The 13,471-nt window shown below is 35.5% G+C and overlaps 2 protein-coding genes across 2 annotated transcripts; one reads left to right on the forward strand and one right to left on the reverse strand.

The window, feature by feature from the left end:
* Positions 1-7,765: 7,765 nt before the first annotated feature.
* LOTGIDRAFT_165070 (hypothetical protein) lies at positions 7,766-11,357 on the forward strand (the record flags this gene model as incomplete). The annotated part of the gene is made up of 2 exons (XM_009061589.1): positions 7,766-7,785; positions 9,596-11,357. The coding sequence occupies 2 exons, from the start codon at positions 7,766-7,768 to the stop codon at positions 11,355-11,357; spliced, it is 1,782 nt and encodes a 593-aa protein (XP_009059837.1).
* Positions 11,358-11,778: 421 nt separating this feature from the next.
* Positions 11,779-12,755, reverse strand: LOTGIDRAFT_234311 (hypothetical protein). Its single transcript, XM_009061590.1, has 2 exons — positions 12,516-12,755; positions 11,779-12,223 (listed from the first exon to the last, which is right to left on the reverse strand). Exons 1-2 carry the CDS (start codon positions 12,715-12,717, stop codon positions 12,027-12,029), a joined length of 399 nt encoding a protein of 132 aa, XP_009059838.1. The 5' UTR covers positions 12,718-12,755; the 3' UTR covers positions 11,779-12,026.
* Positions 12,756-13,471: the final 716 nt, after the last annotated feature.

The following is a 13,471-nucleotide window of genomic DNA, read 5'->3' on the forward strand; positions in this document are numbered from 1 at the left end:
GATAGCTTCGAAACGTTTTTAATCCAGTGTCTCTCCCTCGACAGAAAGTATGTAAACAGTATGGCTTAGTGTCGAGACGACTGGTTGGCTGTGTTTGCAATCCAATCAATTCAATCCAGTCATCCAGTACAATCCAATCAATTCACTGCATTTAGAAACTTCCTTGATACGAGAAAAGTGGCTATTACAGTCAAGGTTTAAGACGAAGGTCGTAAAGCTTGACAATGTGAAGATGCCTTATATCATGAAGTGAAGAATGTGACTCTAATTAAAATGAGATAAACATACACTATTAACTAAAAATACACACGTTTTTATGATTATTATAACCTAGCTTATCTAACTTCTATTAACATTATACATTAAGTTTTTATCATTATTACTCTTCTTAACTCTTAGCTTATCTAAAATCATAGAAAATTATTCAATGAAATGAAATAAATGGAGTTTTACGTCTTACTTGGGTAATTTCAATAGAACATAACCCCATAAATTTTTTTACCAACTTCTTCTTGAGATAATCCAACTTCCTTGTATCAAGGAGGGTAGCGATTTGATTGGGTTGTTCGCCAGCAAATACAGCTAATTAAAGCCTTAGACAGAAAGACATTTTGGTTTATTATTCACAAACGTTTACAGTACCCTGGCTCTCTGTATTCTCTAGCTTAATCAAATCGCTGTATTTACAAACTTCTGTGATACCCGAAAAGTGCTATTGCGGTCAAGATATTAGACGAAGATGAAGAAATAATTAAGGAACATGATATCGAAATTTGTTTTGAAATAACTGACGAAATTCAATACCAGTTGGTAAAAAATAATACGACTCCAATTTTACCTTTTATTTTAAACAGTGCGTAAAACAGTCTGTAAAATCTATTAACAAACATAACGATCAATTATTATTTAAAGGTATACTACCTCTTAGGATGACAAAAAAAATTGAAATGGTAAACTTGGCCAAAATGACTAACCCGGTATCATAATTATACAACAGAATCCCTTTAAAATCCAATTCAATTCATAAAAATAGTAATAATTCATTAAACTAAGTAATAATTCATTAAACCAAGTAATAATTCATTTAACAAAGTTATAATTCATTTTACTAAGTAATAATTCATTAAACTAAGTAATAATTCATTTAACAAAGTTATAATTCATTAAACTAAGTTATAATTCATTTAACTAAGTTATAATTCATTAAACTAAGTAATAATTCATTAAACTAAGTAATAATTCATTTAACAAAAAGTTATAATTCATTAAACTAAGTAATAATTCATTTTACTAAGTAATAATTCATTAAACTAAGTTATAATTCATTTAACAAAAAGTTATAATTCATTAAACTAAGTAATAATTCATTTAACAAAGTTATAATTCATTAAACTAAGTTATAATTCATTTAACTAAGTAATAATTCATTTAACAAAAAGTTATAATTCATTAAACTAAGTAATAATTCATTTAACAAAGTTATAATTCATTAAACTAAGTTATAATTCATTTAACAAAGTTATAATTCATTAAACTAAGTTATAATTCATTTAACAAAGTAATAATTCATTAAACTAAGTAATAATTCATTAACAAAGTTATAATTCAATTAACTAAGTAATAATTCATTAAACTAAGTAATTTTGAAACATGCTTGGTTTCTTTAAATCAATTATGGCGACCAGACTCGACCTAGCTGTAAATGACGGTTATTCCTTGACAAATCAATGCTAAGAAATTCGGCCAAAGATCAGCTAGTAGAAAGGATTCTTGTGAACTTAAGTTGTTATCTACACAAAATATGATTGTTCGTTGGAGGAAGGAGGAGCTACTTGAAAAACTGAGGTCACGTAAGGTCAAGGAATGGAAACTCATTAATGGAAAGCCATTAATATATTGAGGCATGCATGTACATATCGCAATATATAAAAGCAATATTCCAGTGCAAACAAATTTAACCTATTCATTAATCAAATCTCTGGTATTTGAAGAAAATTTGAAATAATGAGGTTCAAACAAAGTCAAGAGGAGGTCAACTGGAAGTCTGCACAGCACCAGTCGACTTCATTTCTTGGTTTCATAATGCCTCATGGTCCATGTCTATACAATACAAGGAAACGGTTACAAGAGGATATTGAGTCACATCAGATTATGAAAGTACTATCCGGTAACGATCTCATATACGACGTCTTTCTGTTAACAGACTCCGACCCCCTTCCCCCTCCATCTTCTCTCAGTATTACATCTCCAAACAATGCTATACCCCTCCCATTCTCTACTCAGTATCAAATCCCCTTTTTACCACTCACAAAATTTCCTTTTCCCTTAACCCCAATCCCAATCCCCTCTTCAGAGTATGTTATCTCCTTTAACCCCCTCCCCTTCTATAAAAATCTCGTTCTCCCTCAAAACCGTCCCCACCCCATCTCCTTCAACAGCACAGTCATTATTTCCGCTCTGTCAGTGTTGAATTAGTGGACCGTCAAATTAGCATAGAAATGACTCGAAATGACAGGAATCAATCTCATAAATTCTCCCAGTTCTGACCTCCTTGGTTCCAGACCTCTGGGTTAATTACAGCATCGATTTGGAATACTGTCAGGAATTCCAAATTCCATGTTCAAAGCAGATCGAGTCGAGATTACCAACTAATGACATTACTATTGCATTACTAAAATCCAAATGGAAATCTAACAAGCCCAAATAGAAGCTTTTATTGTTCCTAATACACCGCAGTCAAATGGAACGAAAACATGTCGGTCAATTGGTTGACATGTTTTTGTTTTATACAAACAACCGGGATCAACTCGATTGTCGCAAATCCCGACCCCATTTCCAATTTTTGCTGGAAAGTAGAATGATAACTGCTATAACTACAGTTTGGGTGATATCTGCACTATTTCCGATTAACCGAATAGGATGCAGCTATAGCAACGACAATTCGCGACAAACAAATTGTAAACATGACGAATGATGAGAATTGTCTCCCCTCACAAAATGGCGTCTTTTCTGAAACGTCACATAGCAACTTTCAGGGAGGGTATAAGGGTTGTTTAATGGCTTCGAAATCACCTTCCAAATTTAACTTAACCAAGTATGACGTATTACAAAGACCTATAAAACAAAAAAAGTAGCCAGGTACATGAAGGGAATTGTCTCCCTTTACAACATGGCGTCTTGAAAAAAGTCTCATAGCAATCTTTGATATTAAAGACATAATGATTGATTTTATTTCAAGTAAAATATTGGTTGCAGATTACTATAATTGTTAACAAGGTGTCATTCCATATTTTATTGTGTTAGTCTGACACAAAGTTTTCTTCCCGCCGATCAATAATCATAAAAAATACAAATTATTCATAGAAAATATAAGCCTACGTAGATGAATAAATTGTGATTCCCGCCAAAGATAGCTACCTTTTTAATGCCTTTCTGATGATCTGAAGTGAAATGGAGTTTTACATCATATGAATAAATTATAGTTCCCGCCAAAGATACATTATTTTGATGTTTAATATGATAATCTGAAATGAAGTTTATCTGAGTATAATGAGTTTTCCGCCGAAGAAACATGTTTAATGCGTATCTGGTTATCTAAAATGAAATGAAGTTTTCCGCCCTATGAATAAATTATGATTCCATTCAAAGATACACTTATAATGCCCGGCTGATGAACTGAAATTGATCTGTGATAATAGCATGATAGACAATTACTTTTTCGAAAACTTACTATGTTCACTTATTCGTTTTAAACTGTTTTCAGACAATGTTTTGTTTGTCATTAAGTTACATATCGGTATGAAGCAACTCGTTCAGTAGAAAACAAAACGTTACCAAACGCAGTGCTGTTTTATAACAGTAAATGATTAAACGCAAGTCAGCTAATAGGGAAACTAGCAGCCCGGTGTTAAAAAAGGGGAGGGGGGGGGGCAAAAAATTACTGCAACTAAACACCGTACACTATTTCCGCATATATTACTTGTCCCTCCAAACAATCAAGTCTGGCTACGGGCCTGAGGTGTTCCATAAAGCAACTTTTCAAAGCATATTGTAACATTTTTACTAATTAAATCTGGTCAAATGGTGACCAAAGTGAGAAAGTGTAAAGTTGAGAACATTATTCTGATGTTTTAAAAAGGCTTAATGATTGTACATAAATCATCCTACTGTCGCCCAATTAACAGACATGTCTTTAGACAGCTAGTACATCTTTACCCTTTACAACACGACATGTACTATCTCATTACAACACCAAAATATCCAATATTAAAAACCGCACCTGACTGGGCTTATTAAGACAGTCAGCGCCATGCAGAGTGCAAAAAGGGAAATTCTACCAGTTTTCAATCGCTATTGTTGACCACGAAATTTTGAAAAGCGCCAATGAAAGCGACGTACAAAAAACTTTAAAACAAATTTCAAATGAGCGCATGCATCTGTTACTAAATACAAAACTTGAAAACAGAAAAACCAAACTTACCGAAAATTGCAAATACAATCTTTTCCTTCAACCGATAAATCCAAAATAACTCGACAAGAATCGGGATAATATCCTGAAGCCAACAAACGTCGTGTGGCTAGAGTAGGAATAACTACCTCCACGAGCTATATCGAACTATATATCGTGGTAATAATCCAGAGGCTGGCACCGTGTTAGTAAAACTACACAAGACTGATTCAACTGCGTAGTATTCAACTAGTTTATTGCAGACTGTTCCATTGGCATCTTCGTTAGACTGATTCCATTGTCATCTTCGTTGTGTCAGACGACACTTAATTGGTGTATTGTTTTAGCACATAATATATTAGGACTAATATGTTTTCGTGTGATTTTTAAATTCATTAAAATTTCGAAGAACTACATGCTTTAATGTACAAAAAAAAGATAAAAAAAAAAATCAAAACTTGTTGCACAGCGTCATTAGCAAATTTCCCACGTTGCATACTGCATAGAGTCCATAGAGTTAGAAAACTAGGGCATCAAACTAAAAATCCATTAATGGCTTCGTCAAATAGAAAAATTGAGACAATCTCTTCATAATCCCTTCTTTTCAATATCCCATTATCAGCTGATTTAAAATATGAATTAATGGTTTTAAACAAGTTTATATTTATTATTAATTCACTCTATCAGGTAATAATGTTTATCTTAGTATAGTACGTGCATATTGATGTACCATTGTATTGTATTGTTTAATCATATACACAGGTGTTAGGTTTCCCCGATATCGCAAGGTGATTGTCCTGTCACGGAAATCATGTCCACCATTTCAATAGCTCATATCAAAAATGTCCATCTATAATAGTTGTCTAGATATTGACTTTACCAGCTGATAGAGCTCAATTTCAGCTCTCTGTTTGTCGTTTGTCGGCTGCTAAGGATCTATAGTCGTATAAATATTTACTTTACCAGTTGATAGAGCTCATTTTTTAGCTATCTGTGTAGTTGTATAAATATTTACTTTATCAGATGATAAAGCTCAATTTGAACTATCTGTATAGTCATCTAAATATTTACTTTACTAGCTGATAGAGCTCAATTTCAGCTATCTGTATAGTCATCTTAATATTTACTTTACCAGCTGATAGAGCTCAATTTCAGCTATCTGTATAGTCGCATAAATATTTTCTTTACCAGCTGATAGAGCTCAATTTCAGCTACCTGTATAGTAGTATAAATATTTACTGTACCATCTGATAGAGCTCAATTTCAGCTACCTGTATAGTCATCTAAATATTTACTGTACCATCTGATAGAGCTCAATTTCAGCTACCTGTAAAGTTGTATAAATATTTACTTTACCAGCTGATAGAGGTCAATTTTAGCTATCTTTATAGTCGTTTATATCTTTACTTTACGAGCTGAAATAGCTCAATTTCAGCTATTTGTATATGCGTCTAAATATTTAATATACCAGCTGATAGAGCTCAATTTCGACAACATAGGTCAATTTTCAAAATGGGTATCCAAATCCAGTTCGTCTGATATCTTTGGTGCCAGACCTATACGTACAAAAATGTTGACGATTGTCTAATAATGCCAGGAAATGTCGTTTTTTTATTCCCCTCGCAATCAACAATCCTAGAAAAAGGCTCAGAGCTATCCTGATTGATCCAAGAAGGTTATTGAACTCATTGCATGTTAATCGCTGATTTTGTGAACTTCGTGTACATAGCGGTGAGTAAAAGCAAATACCTGGTTTCTCTTATTGATTGGCCTGTCATGTCTACCTTGCAGATTTTCCTGTTTGTGGACTTAGACTTGTAACTATCTCGTTAACCTAACTGCTTTGACATGTTGAATTTGGTTCCAAAAAGGTCATGGCTATTAGCACCGTGAGGGTACGAAAAACGAGCATTTAACAACATATGACCATCCTTTCTCCGAAACCCAACCAAGACACTTAACTGCATTCTTGACAATCAAAATGGCTTGATGCTTCAGAAAAAAAAAATTGGCGCGTCTATTGTTTTCCATCTTATTCGGTGCCGTTGGGAGCAGCCAAAGGCAATACGCACTGTGAAGGTGCAAACAGACAGCGCGTTCCCCTATTGCGATCGAGAGCGCTGCAGTTCAATATGATTGATTCTAACAATGAGAATACATATAAAAGAGAAGCAACTGGAATCTGGAATCTGCACTGGTGATATTGATTTTACATTTGGCGTTGATCTATTAACCGCGGCTAATTGACTAACATTAAAGACTGGATGGATGAATTGCAGAATGAATGAAGCCAGGAGAAAGCCACACATTGGTGATGGAATGTGGAGGAAATATTCATTCATTCATACATTCATTCACTTATCCATTCTAATGGCAAGGTATTTAACTAGCCATAATAATACACTACGATGAATAAATAAATAAAGTAGAAAAACTGCAGACAATGAATATCGGGAAGGAAAAAAATCTTTAATTAATTGATTAATTCATTCATTCAATTAGGCATAATAAAACACTACGATGCATGAATGAATGAATAACAAAAATGAAAAAGGATTCAGCCGAAATGAACAGTAAATACCCCATTCTCTTTTATTACAAGTTGTCATAGATGATTTACTGGACATCAATAATTAAATCGTTAATGGATGATCTTAATTAGGACTGTTAATAAATTATCCTTATCTCATCTATCTATGCGATATTACTCAATACACCATTAATAATGAATAAAGGTTATACTAGACCCAACGTAAACTCTTTCTCTTCGTATCCCTTGTTGCACCAATGTTTCACCAGCCGATAACTGTACTCCGGCTCCATCCTAATATAGGGCCAAGCTCCAATAACGCGCCCTGTTTCAACAAATCAGGCGGTAAACGTTTGCTGAAAATTAAAACCACGTACAACAAAGCAGATAATGGGGAATAACTCTGTTTTCCTTTCTATTCAATCAATCGTTTATACAGAGTTGTCGTTCCTTGCAGTCCCCTTCTATGTAGTCCAGGCTATTTTTAGAAATCTTCTTTCTCTCTCTATTTTGGGGTTTTTGCATGCCTATTTTGGGTAATTTTGATCTAGATTTGGAATTTTATGTCTGAAATTGCATTATCTTTAATATTTGGTGAGATGATGAGAGACTTACAGGCAGAGGGCTAATTCTAAAAATAGTCAAAATGTTCATAGTCATCATATATTGAATTTTTTAGGAGACATTGTGGATTGGTCAGGCTTTCATTCGACATGTTGGAAAGCTTTCAACGAGATTTCTGGAAAAAGTTATAGAAGGTTGAATTTTGTGTTTCAAAATGGGAAGAGATGGCAAATGAGTTAGTGGAGTAAGTCCATGTGATTGCAAGGAACGACAACTCTGTATGAGAGAATGCTATTCAGGTTTTTTTCTGGATCCGAGAGGATTAAAGCCCATAAACGCTATTTTCAGCAATTTAGGACAATAGATTTTCTGATGTAACATGCTATTTAAGTGATAAATCGTTATTTTTTACTTCCAACATCATTAAAGCCCTACTTGTTCCCTGCCACAACCCGCCAAGAGGATCCGCGCCTTAGGGCTTAAGAACCGGAGCTTGATCAAATGCCACTGCAAATTCTCTCGACGCTGATACTTTGAAAGAGAAAGATGTTATTATGGTGACTTTTACGATATTTGATGCTACTGCATTATACTAAGCATCGGATTCCATTCTTCTATAGATAAGATCACTGGTCTGACTAAATCTCACAAAAGACACAAATACATTTATTTGCAATGATTTTACGCCGTCAAAAATCCTACGACGTTCCGCCAAAACATCGACCAGTGTTTGCCGGTGTATTGTCTTCTGAAAGAACTTGCCCTCAGCTTCGGTTGTTAAATCAGAAGCACAAAGCCGCATTTCGTATTTTTTTAATTTGGTTTCATCGCGGTGATTGGTCACGTAACGAATAAGATATGTTTGTTTTTGTCAAGAATATCATTAATGGTATTAATTTAGAGTTTTTATAAAATAAAATACAGGAGCCATTTATATAAAATATACTGTTACATTATAGGGATATATTCGTCGAATTTATTGCAGCTCATAGATCACCATTTCAGTTAACCTTAATCACTTTCAGATTGTAAATTCTGGGACCGGTTCGTCTACAACTGCTTAAAGGGTGCAATGGCGTCATAATATCGTTGATATCGATAGTTCGTCTACAATTCCAAAAAGAGTGTAATGACGTCATAATATCGTTGATATCGATAGTTAGTCTACAATTCCAAAAATAGTGTAATGACGTCATAATATCGTTGATATCGATAGTTCATCTACAGTTCCAAAAAGAGTGTAATGACGTCATAATATCGTTGATATCGAAAGTTAGTCTACAATTCCAAAAATAGTGTAATGACGTCATAATATCGTTGATATCGATAGTTCGTCTACAATTCCAAAAAGAGTGTAATGACGTCATAATATCGTTGATATCGATAGTTCGTCTACAATTCCAAAAAGAGTGTAATGACGTCATAATATCGTTGATATCGACCTGCAAACCTTCAGTGTACACTCATATGACATCAAATCTTCACACTGAATAGGCCTGAATAGGCCTGAAACAGCACCCGATAAAAAGGCGTACAAGGACGGGCTGTAGCACGTGATTTATTCATCATGGTCGTGGGTTCTAATCTAATCTTGGTCGGCGTGTGAAAGTCTTGTGATCTTGAATAAGCCATTTTCCTCATTCTTCCACTCTACCCAGCTGTAAATATGTACAGATAATTCCGGAAAGATTAATGTCAAGCGGTTTGGTCAATGACCAGCTGGTAGAAAGGATCTCACTGAAGCTGGTGTAAGTTTATCCTTGAAAACAATGGTTGTTTCTTCCTCCTTATATTTATCTAGAAGACAGCGTCCCTTTAAGCCATGGATTAAATACCGACTATAAGTAGATAAAAAGATTCTATTTGTTTATCAATGTTTGCTGTTCCACACTAGAGAGCAGAATTCAGTCTTTGGTGGCAGTTGGACCAAAGATCATCATGAACCCACACGGGATATTTATCTGGATACTTTCCCATCTTTTGATTTTGAGGCTGCACCACTCTTTGGCAAGTCTGTGGAATGATACCGCGTTTGATTTGGATCCATCTTTCAGTTGGACAGCCAGTGATTCAATCAACAGCACGAACCCAAGTGAGACCCTTGGAAAGGGCCCAACAAAACCAGTGGCTACCCAAACGAAACCAAAAGCCGTGGACGACACCATGCACCCTAATCATATAGCTACCCAAAAGGAACGAAGATTCGTGGACAACACAACATATCCCATCGAGACTCTTGAAATGGATTCTTTTAATCTAGACGTGTCTTTGAACGTGGCTACTCAAACGGAACCAAGAGTCGCAGACAGTATCACAAACTCTAATGAGACTCTCGGAATAGACGTAGACGCGCCCATGTATCCTGATGAGACTTCCGAAATGAAACACAAGAATAAGAATGTAGACGATGAGGACGTCGATGGTGAATCGGTTTGTAAACCTGAAAGATCATCTTGTGCGAATCTATGTGGGGCCAAGGAAGCGAGTTGGAACCAGTTACTGTGTAGTTGTGACGTCTACTGTTTGATCTATGACACTTGTTGTGAGGATTTCGAACATTTCTGCCCCGAGACATGGCGGGAATCCAACACGATGTATCCGCACCTGATGAACCTGAAGACTCAATGCCTCCAACAGAGTCCTGTTGGTCATCTAGTTATAGCCAGCTGTTCTGACAGTACCAACCTACCCGTTTCTGACCAGGTACGAAAAGATTGTGAAGAGACCATGCCTGAAAACCCTGTTTCCATTGGGCATTTCCATTTTAAGAATATAAACTGTCTTCGTTGTAATGGATTTAACGAAACTGGTGTAACACAGTGGAGCTTGCAGTTTATTCTTCAAACGAAGCACAGATATACATGGATGACTGGACCAAGGTTTATAGATGATTTTAAATCTCTAGAAGGAAGCCATGCTTGGATTCCACCAACACCGATGCCCAAGTTGTGTAGGGCATCTATCGTCCACTCCTGTCCGGTCGGTACAGATCCAGAATTAAAGAAGAAATGCGAAGTATCGAAATCCTATGTGGTACTAGAACCAGATGACGGTACTACTATTTATAGTAACCGATATTGTTTGGTTTGTAACCAAGATAACGCAACCCAATGTCGCAGTGCTTTAAATGATGATTTTGAACTGGAACTGCCCTCCGAGCAGGTGTCATTGTTCAGCTGGGAACCGTTTGAAAATGGAGAGAAAGGGGGTATGGTTTTGAGCCAAATATACAAACTGTCTTGGAAAACGATTGAATGCCGGGGCGATTACACAAATCGATCCACATTAAACTGTACGGTCAATGAGTGCTTTGATTTTCTGTTAATGGTAGACGGAATCTGCTCCGTGAATAACAGAAAAGTCTGTTATGCGCTCGAAATGGGCTGGTGGAATGTCACAGCAGGGAACGACGACGGGACTAACTCAGAAGCGACTGTTGCAGAATTGACTTTGAAAGTGAGAGATATTTTGGAGAGTTTTATCCAACAGGGGTACAGGTATGCAAAATGGAGTTACAATTTATTGGGAGCATCAATACAATTTCAAATTGATACCATAACTGGCGGAGGTCGTTTGTTGAGAGAGGAAAATTTGAAAATAGGTAAATACGTTACACGGAATCTGTCGGAGAAGGGATACGTCGGGGAAGTGTCGGTTTGTTTTGACGCTTGCCAACGGATCGTGTGCGAAAACGTTGAAGTCTATAACATACCCCAGGCAAAACAGTTATCGTACTCGGTCTCTGTTCACTATAGAAACACAAGAGCACCTTGGTATCTACTTGTTCTATATTTGCTTAATCTCACGATTGGGTAATATTTGTATTCATTGTCCAAAATTTTGGTCCAATTGGAAGTTGGGGTTTTAGCGCAATGAAGGGTATATGGATATATATCACATAGTTTCAAATAGAACAATTATTTTATTAAGTTCACGATAAGAATTATTTTGATAAATTACTTGCTGGTACATGTATATAGTAATTGGATCGTGAATATCTGGACACAATTTTATAGATAACAATTACTTAAATAATAAATAACCGAATATAACTAAATGGATAACAATAAATTTGATAAATTACTTGTATATAATAATTGTATAGTTACAACCTAGGCTACATAGTTTTAAAGATAAAAATTACTTTACCAAATTACTTGCTGGTATATGGTTACTTTGATGTATATAACTAGCTGATATATACTGGACACATAATCGATCAGAATCATTTTGATAAATTACTTGCTGGTACATGTATATAGTAATTGTATAGTTACAACCTACACAGTCTTATAGGTAACAGTTACTTTCAATGGATTAAGACGAAGTTTTTAGGTATCAGGACAGATAAAGCTACCATTTGCACCAGTTCATGTTTGTTAAAATTTCAGCAAAGGTTTGACTTGACCAGTTTATCATTAAACTATATAAAAATATTAAAACTGTTTTCAGTTATTGAGCTATGGTTGTTATTCGTTCAGATAGTTATTTCTGTTGAATATCTTTTGAATAAAGATGACTTTCTACGACCTGGGCATAAGATTTAGGTTTTCTGTGTCCGTTTTGATGAGCTTGTGACAACCCCGTGTTTGCTTTCACTTTAAACTGCGTATTCGCATCCCCATTATTTTGATTTGGGATTTTTAAGTCTTCTTCTAGGACTTCTGGATTGGCCCTGGTACCTGTAGAATGAAAATATAAGACAGATGCATACAACAAAGCTATCTGCTCCATACAATGAAGATCTGAGAACTGGAAAGAGCATCGTCTCGTCGTTCAGATGAGACAATTAACCGGAGCCGCAAATACAACAGGCTGTACATAGTATAGTAAAGATCCCTTGACAAATTAGAAATGGGAAAATGGAAGGCTAATGCAATTGTTATGCACAATTTCCCTCATTGTACACTCGTTCAGGAGAAAAGGAAGTTACAATCCTTGTTAATTCATTCTAAACAATTTTTCAATACATACCATTTAGATTAAGAGCCTCAATTTCATCAGAATATAGCTCTATATACTCATGTCGGACCTGATTTTTAGGTGGAATGGGAACACATCGGAATATTTTACCATCTTGAATACAATAAGTCTGTTTGTCTTTTCTAAAATATCCTAAACCTTTATATCGAATTTTTTTCCCATTCTCGTCCAATTCCGCTCCCTGAATAGGCATTTCGAGCTCGTAATATGCTGAAAGAAAGTTATAGCGAGTGTGAACAGACTAATTAGAATACGGGCCCGGAAGTCTTTTAAAATAAAGCAACTAAAGGTCGGGAAGAGCCGCTAAGTTTCGAAGCCCGTATTAGAATACTAACCTGATCAGAAATATAACGGGAGTGCACGGACAAACAAACCATGTACGACAAAATTACGAAGGGAGGTAACTTAAGAACCAAATAAAAATTCGGCAGAAGATTGCCGGTGTGTTTCTGCTTCTTCTTTTGCATTTAGACTTCTAATTTATTCAAATTCGGACCTCGAATACAGATGCATAGAGTCAAGGACTATTTCCAATAAATTCTACGGCAGAGAGCCAAGGTAAAAACGAACCTACAGAGTAGAAAATGCGTCTCTGATCGAAATTTTCATTAACTGTTGTCTGTAGCAAATGCAAATAGTATATTCATTTACACTAAGGGGCAGAGCTCTTTCCAAAATATATTGTCAGACCACAGTTATGTATATCACACTTCTAATTTGTTATTTTACGGCCAGTGCCTTTGTGTGTCTGCTCTTAAAACTTACACGAACTTACCGATTGGGGTAATGAACTGAGTCTGAAACCAAGCCCCTGATATTGTCAGAAAACATGGGAAGAGGCTCTTCGCTTATGAGCTGATGTCCTCTGATATGATATCTGGTTTGGAAATGGAGGTTATCTTTTGAGTTCTACGCCCAATAAACATCCCAAAATTAGAATAAATAAT

The sequence above is a fragment of the Lottia gigantea genome (genome assembly GCF_000327385.1).
Source record: "Lottia gigantea unplaced genomic scaffold LOTGIsca_49, whole genome shotgun sequence".
Lineage (NCBI taxonomy): Eukaryota > Metazoa > Mollusca > Gastropoda > Lottiidae > Lottia > Lottia gigantea.

What these genes read in the sequence shown, in the direction of transcription:
- LOTGIDRAFT_234311 (XM_009061590.1), bottom strand. Translation starts at nt 12,717, where the DNA reads ATGCCTATTCAGGGAGCGGAATTGGACGAGAATGGGAAAAAAATTCGA. An exon ending in TGAGGCTCTTAATCTAAATG is followed by an intron (nt 12,224 to 12,515) that starts GTATGTATTGAA and finishes TTCATTCTACAG; the next exon opens with GTACCAGGGCCAATCCAGAA.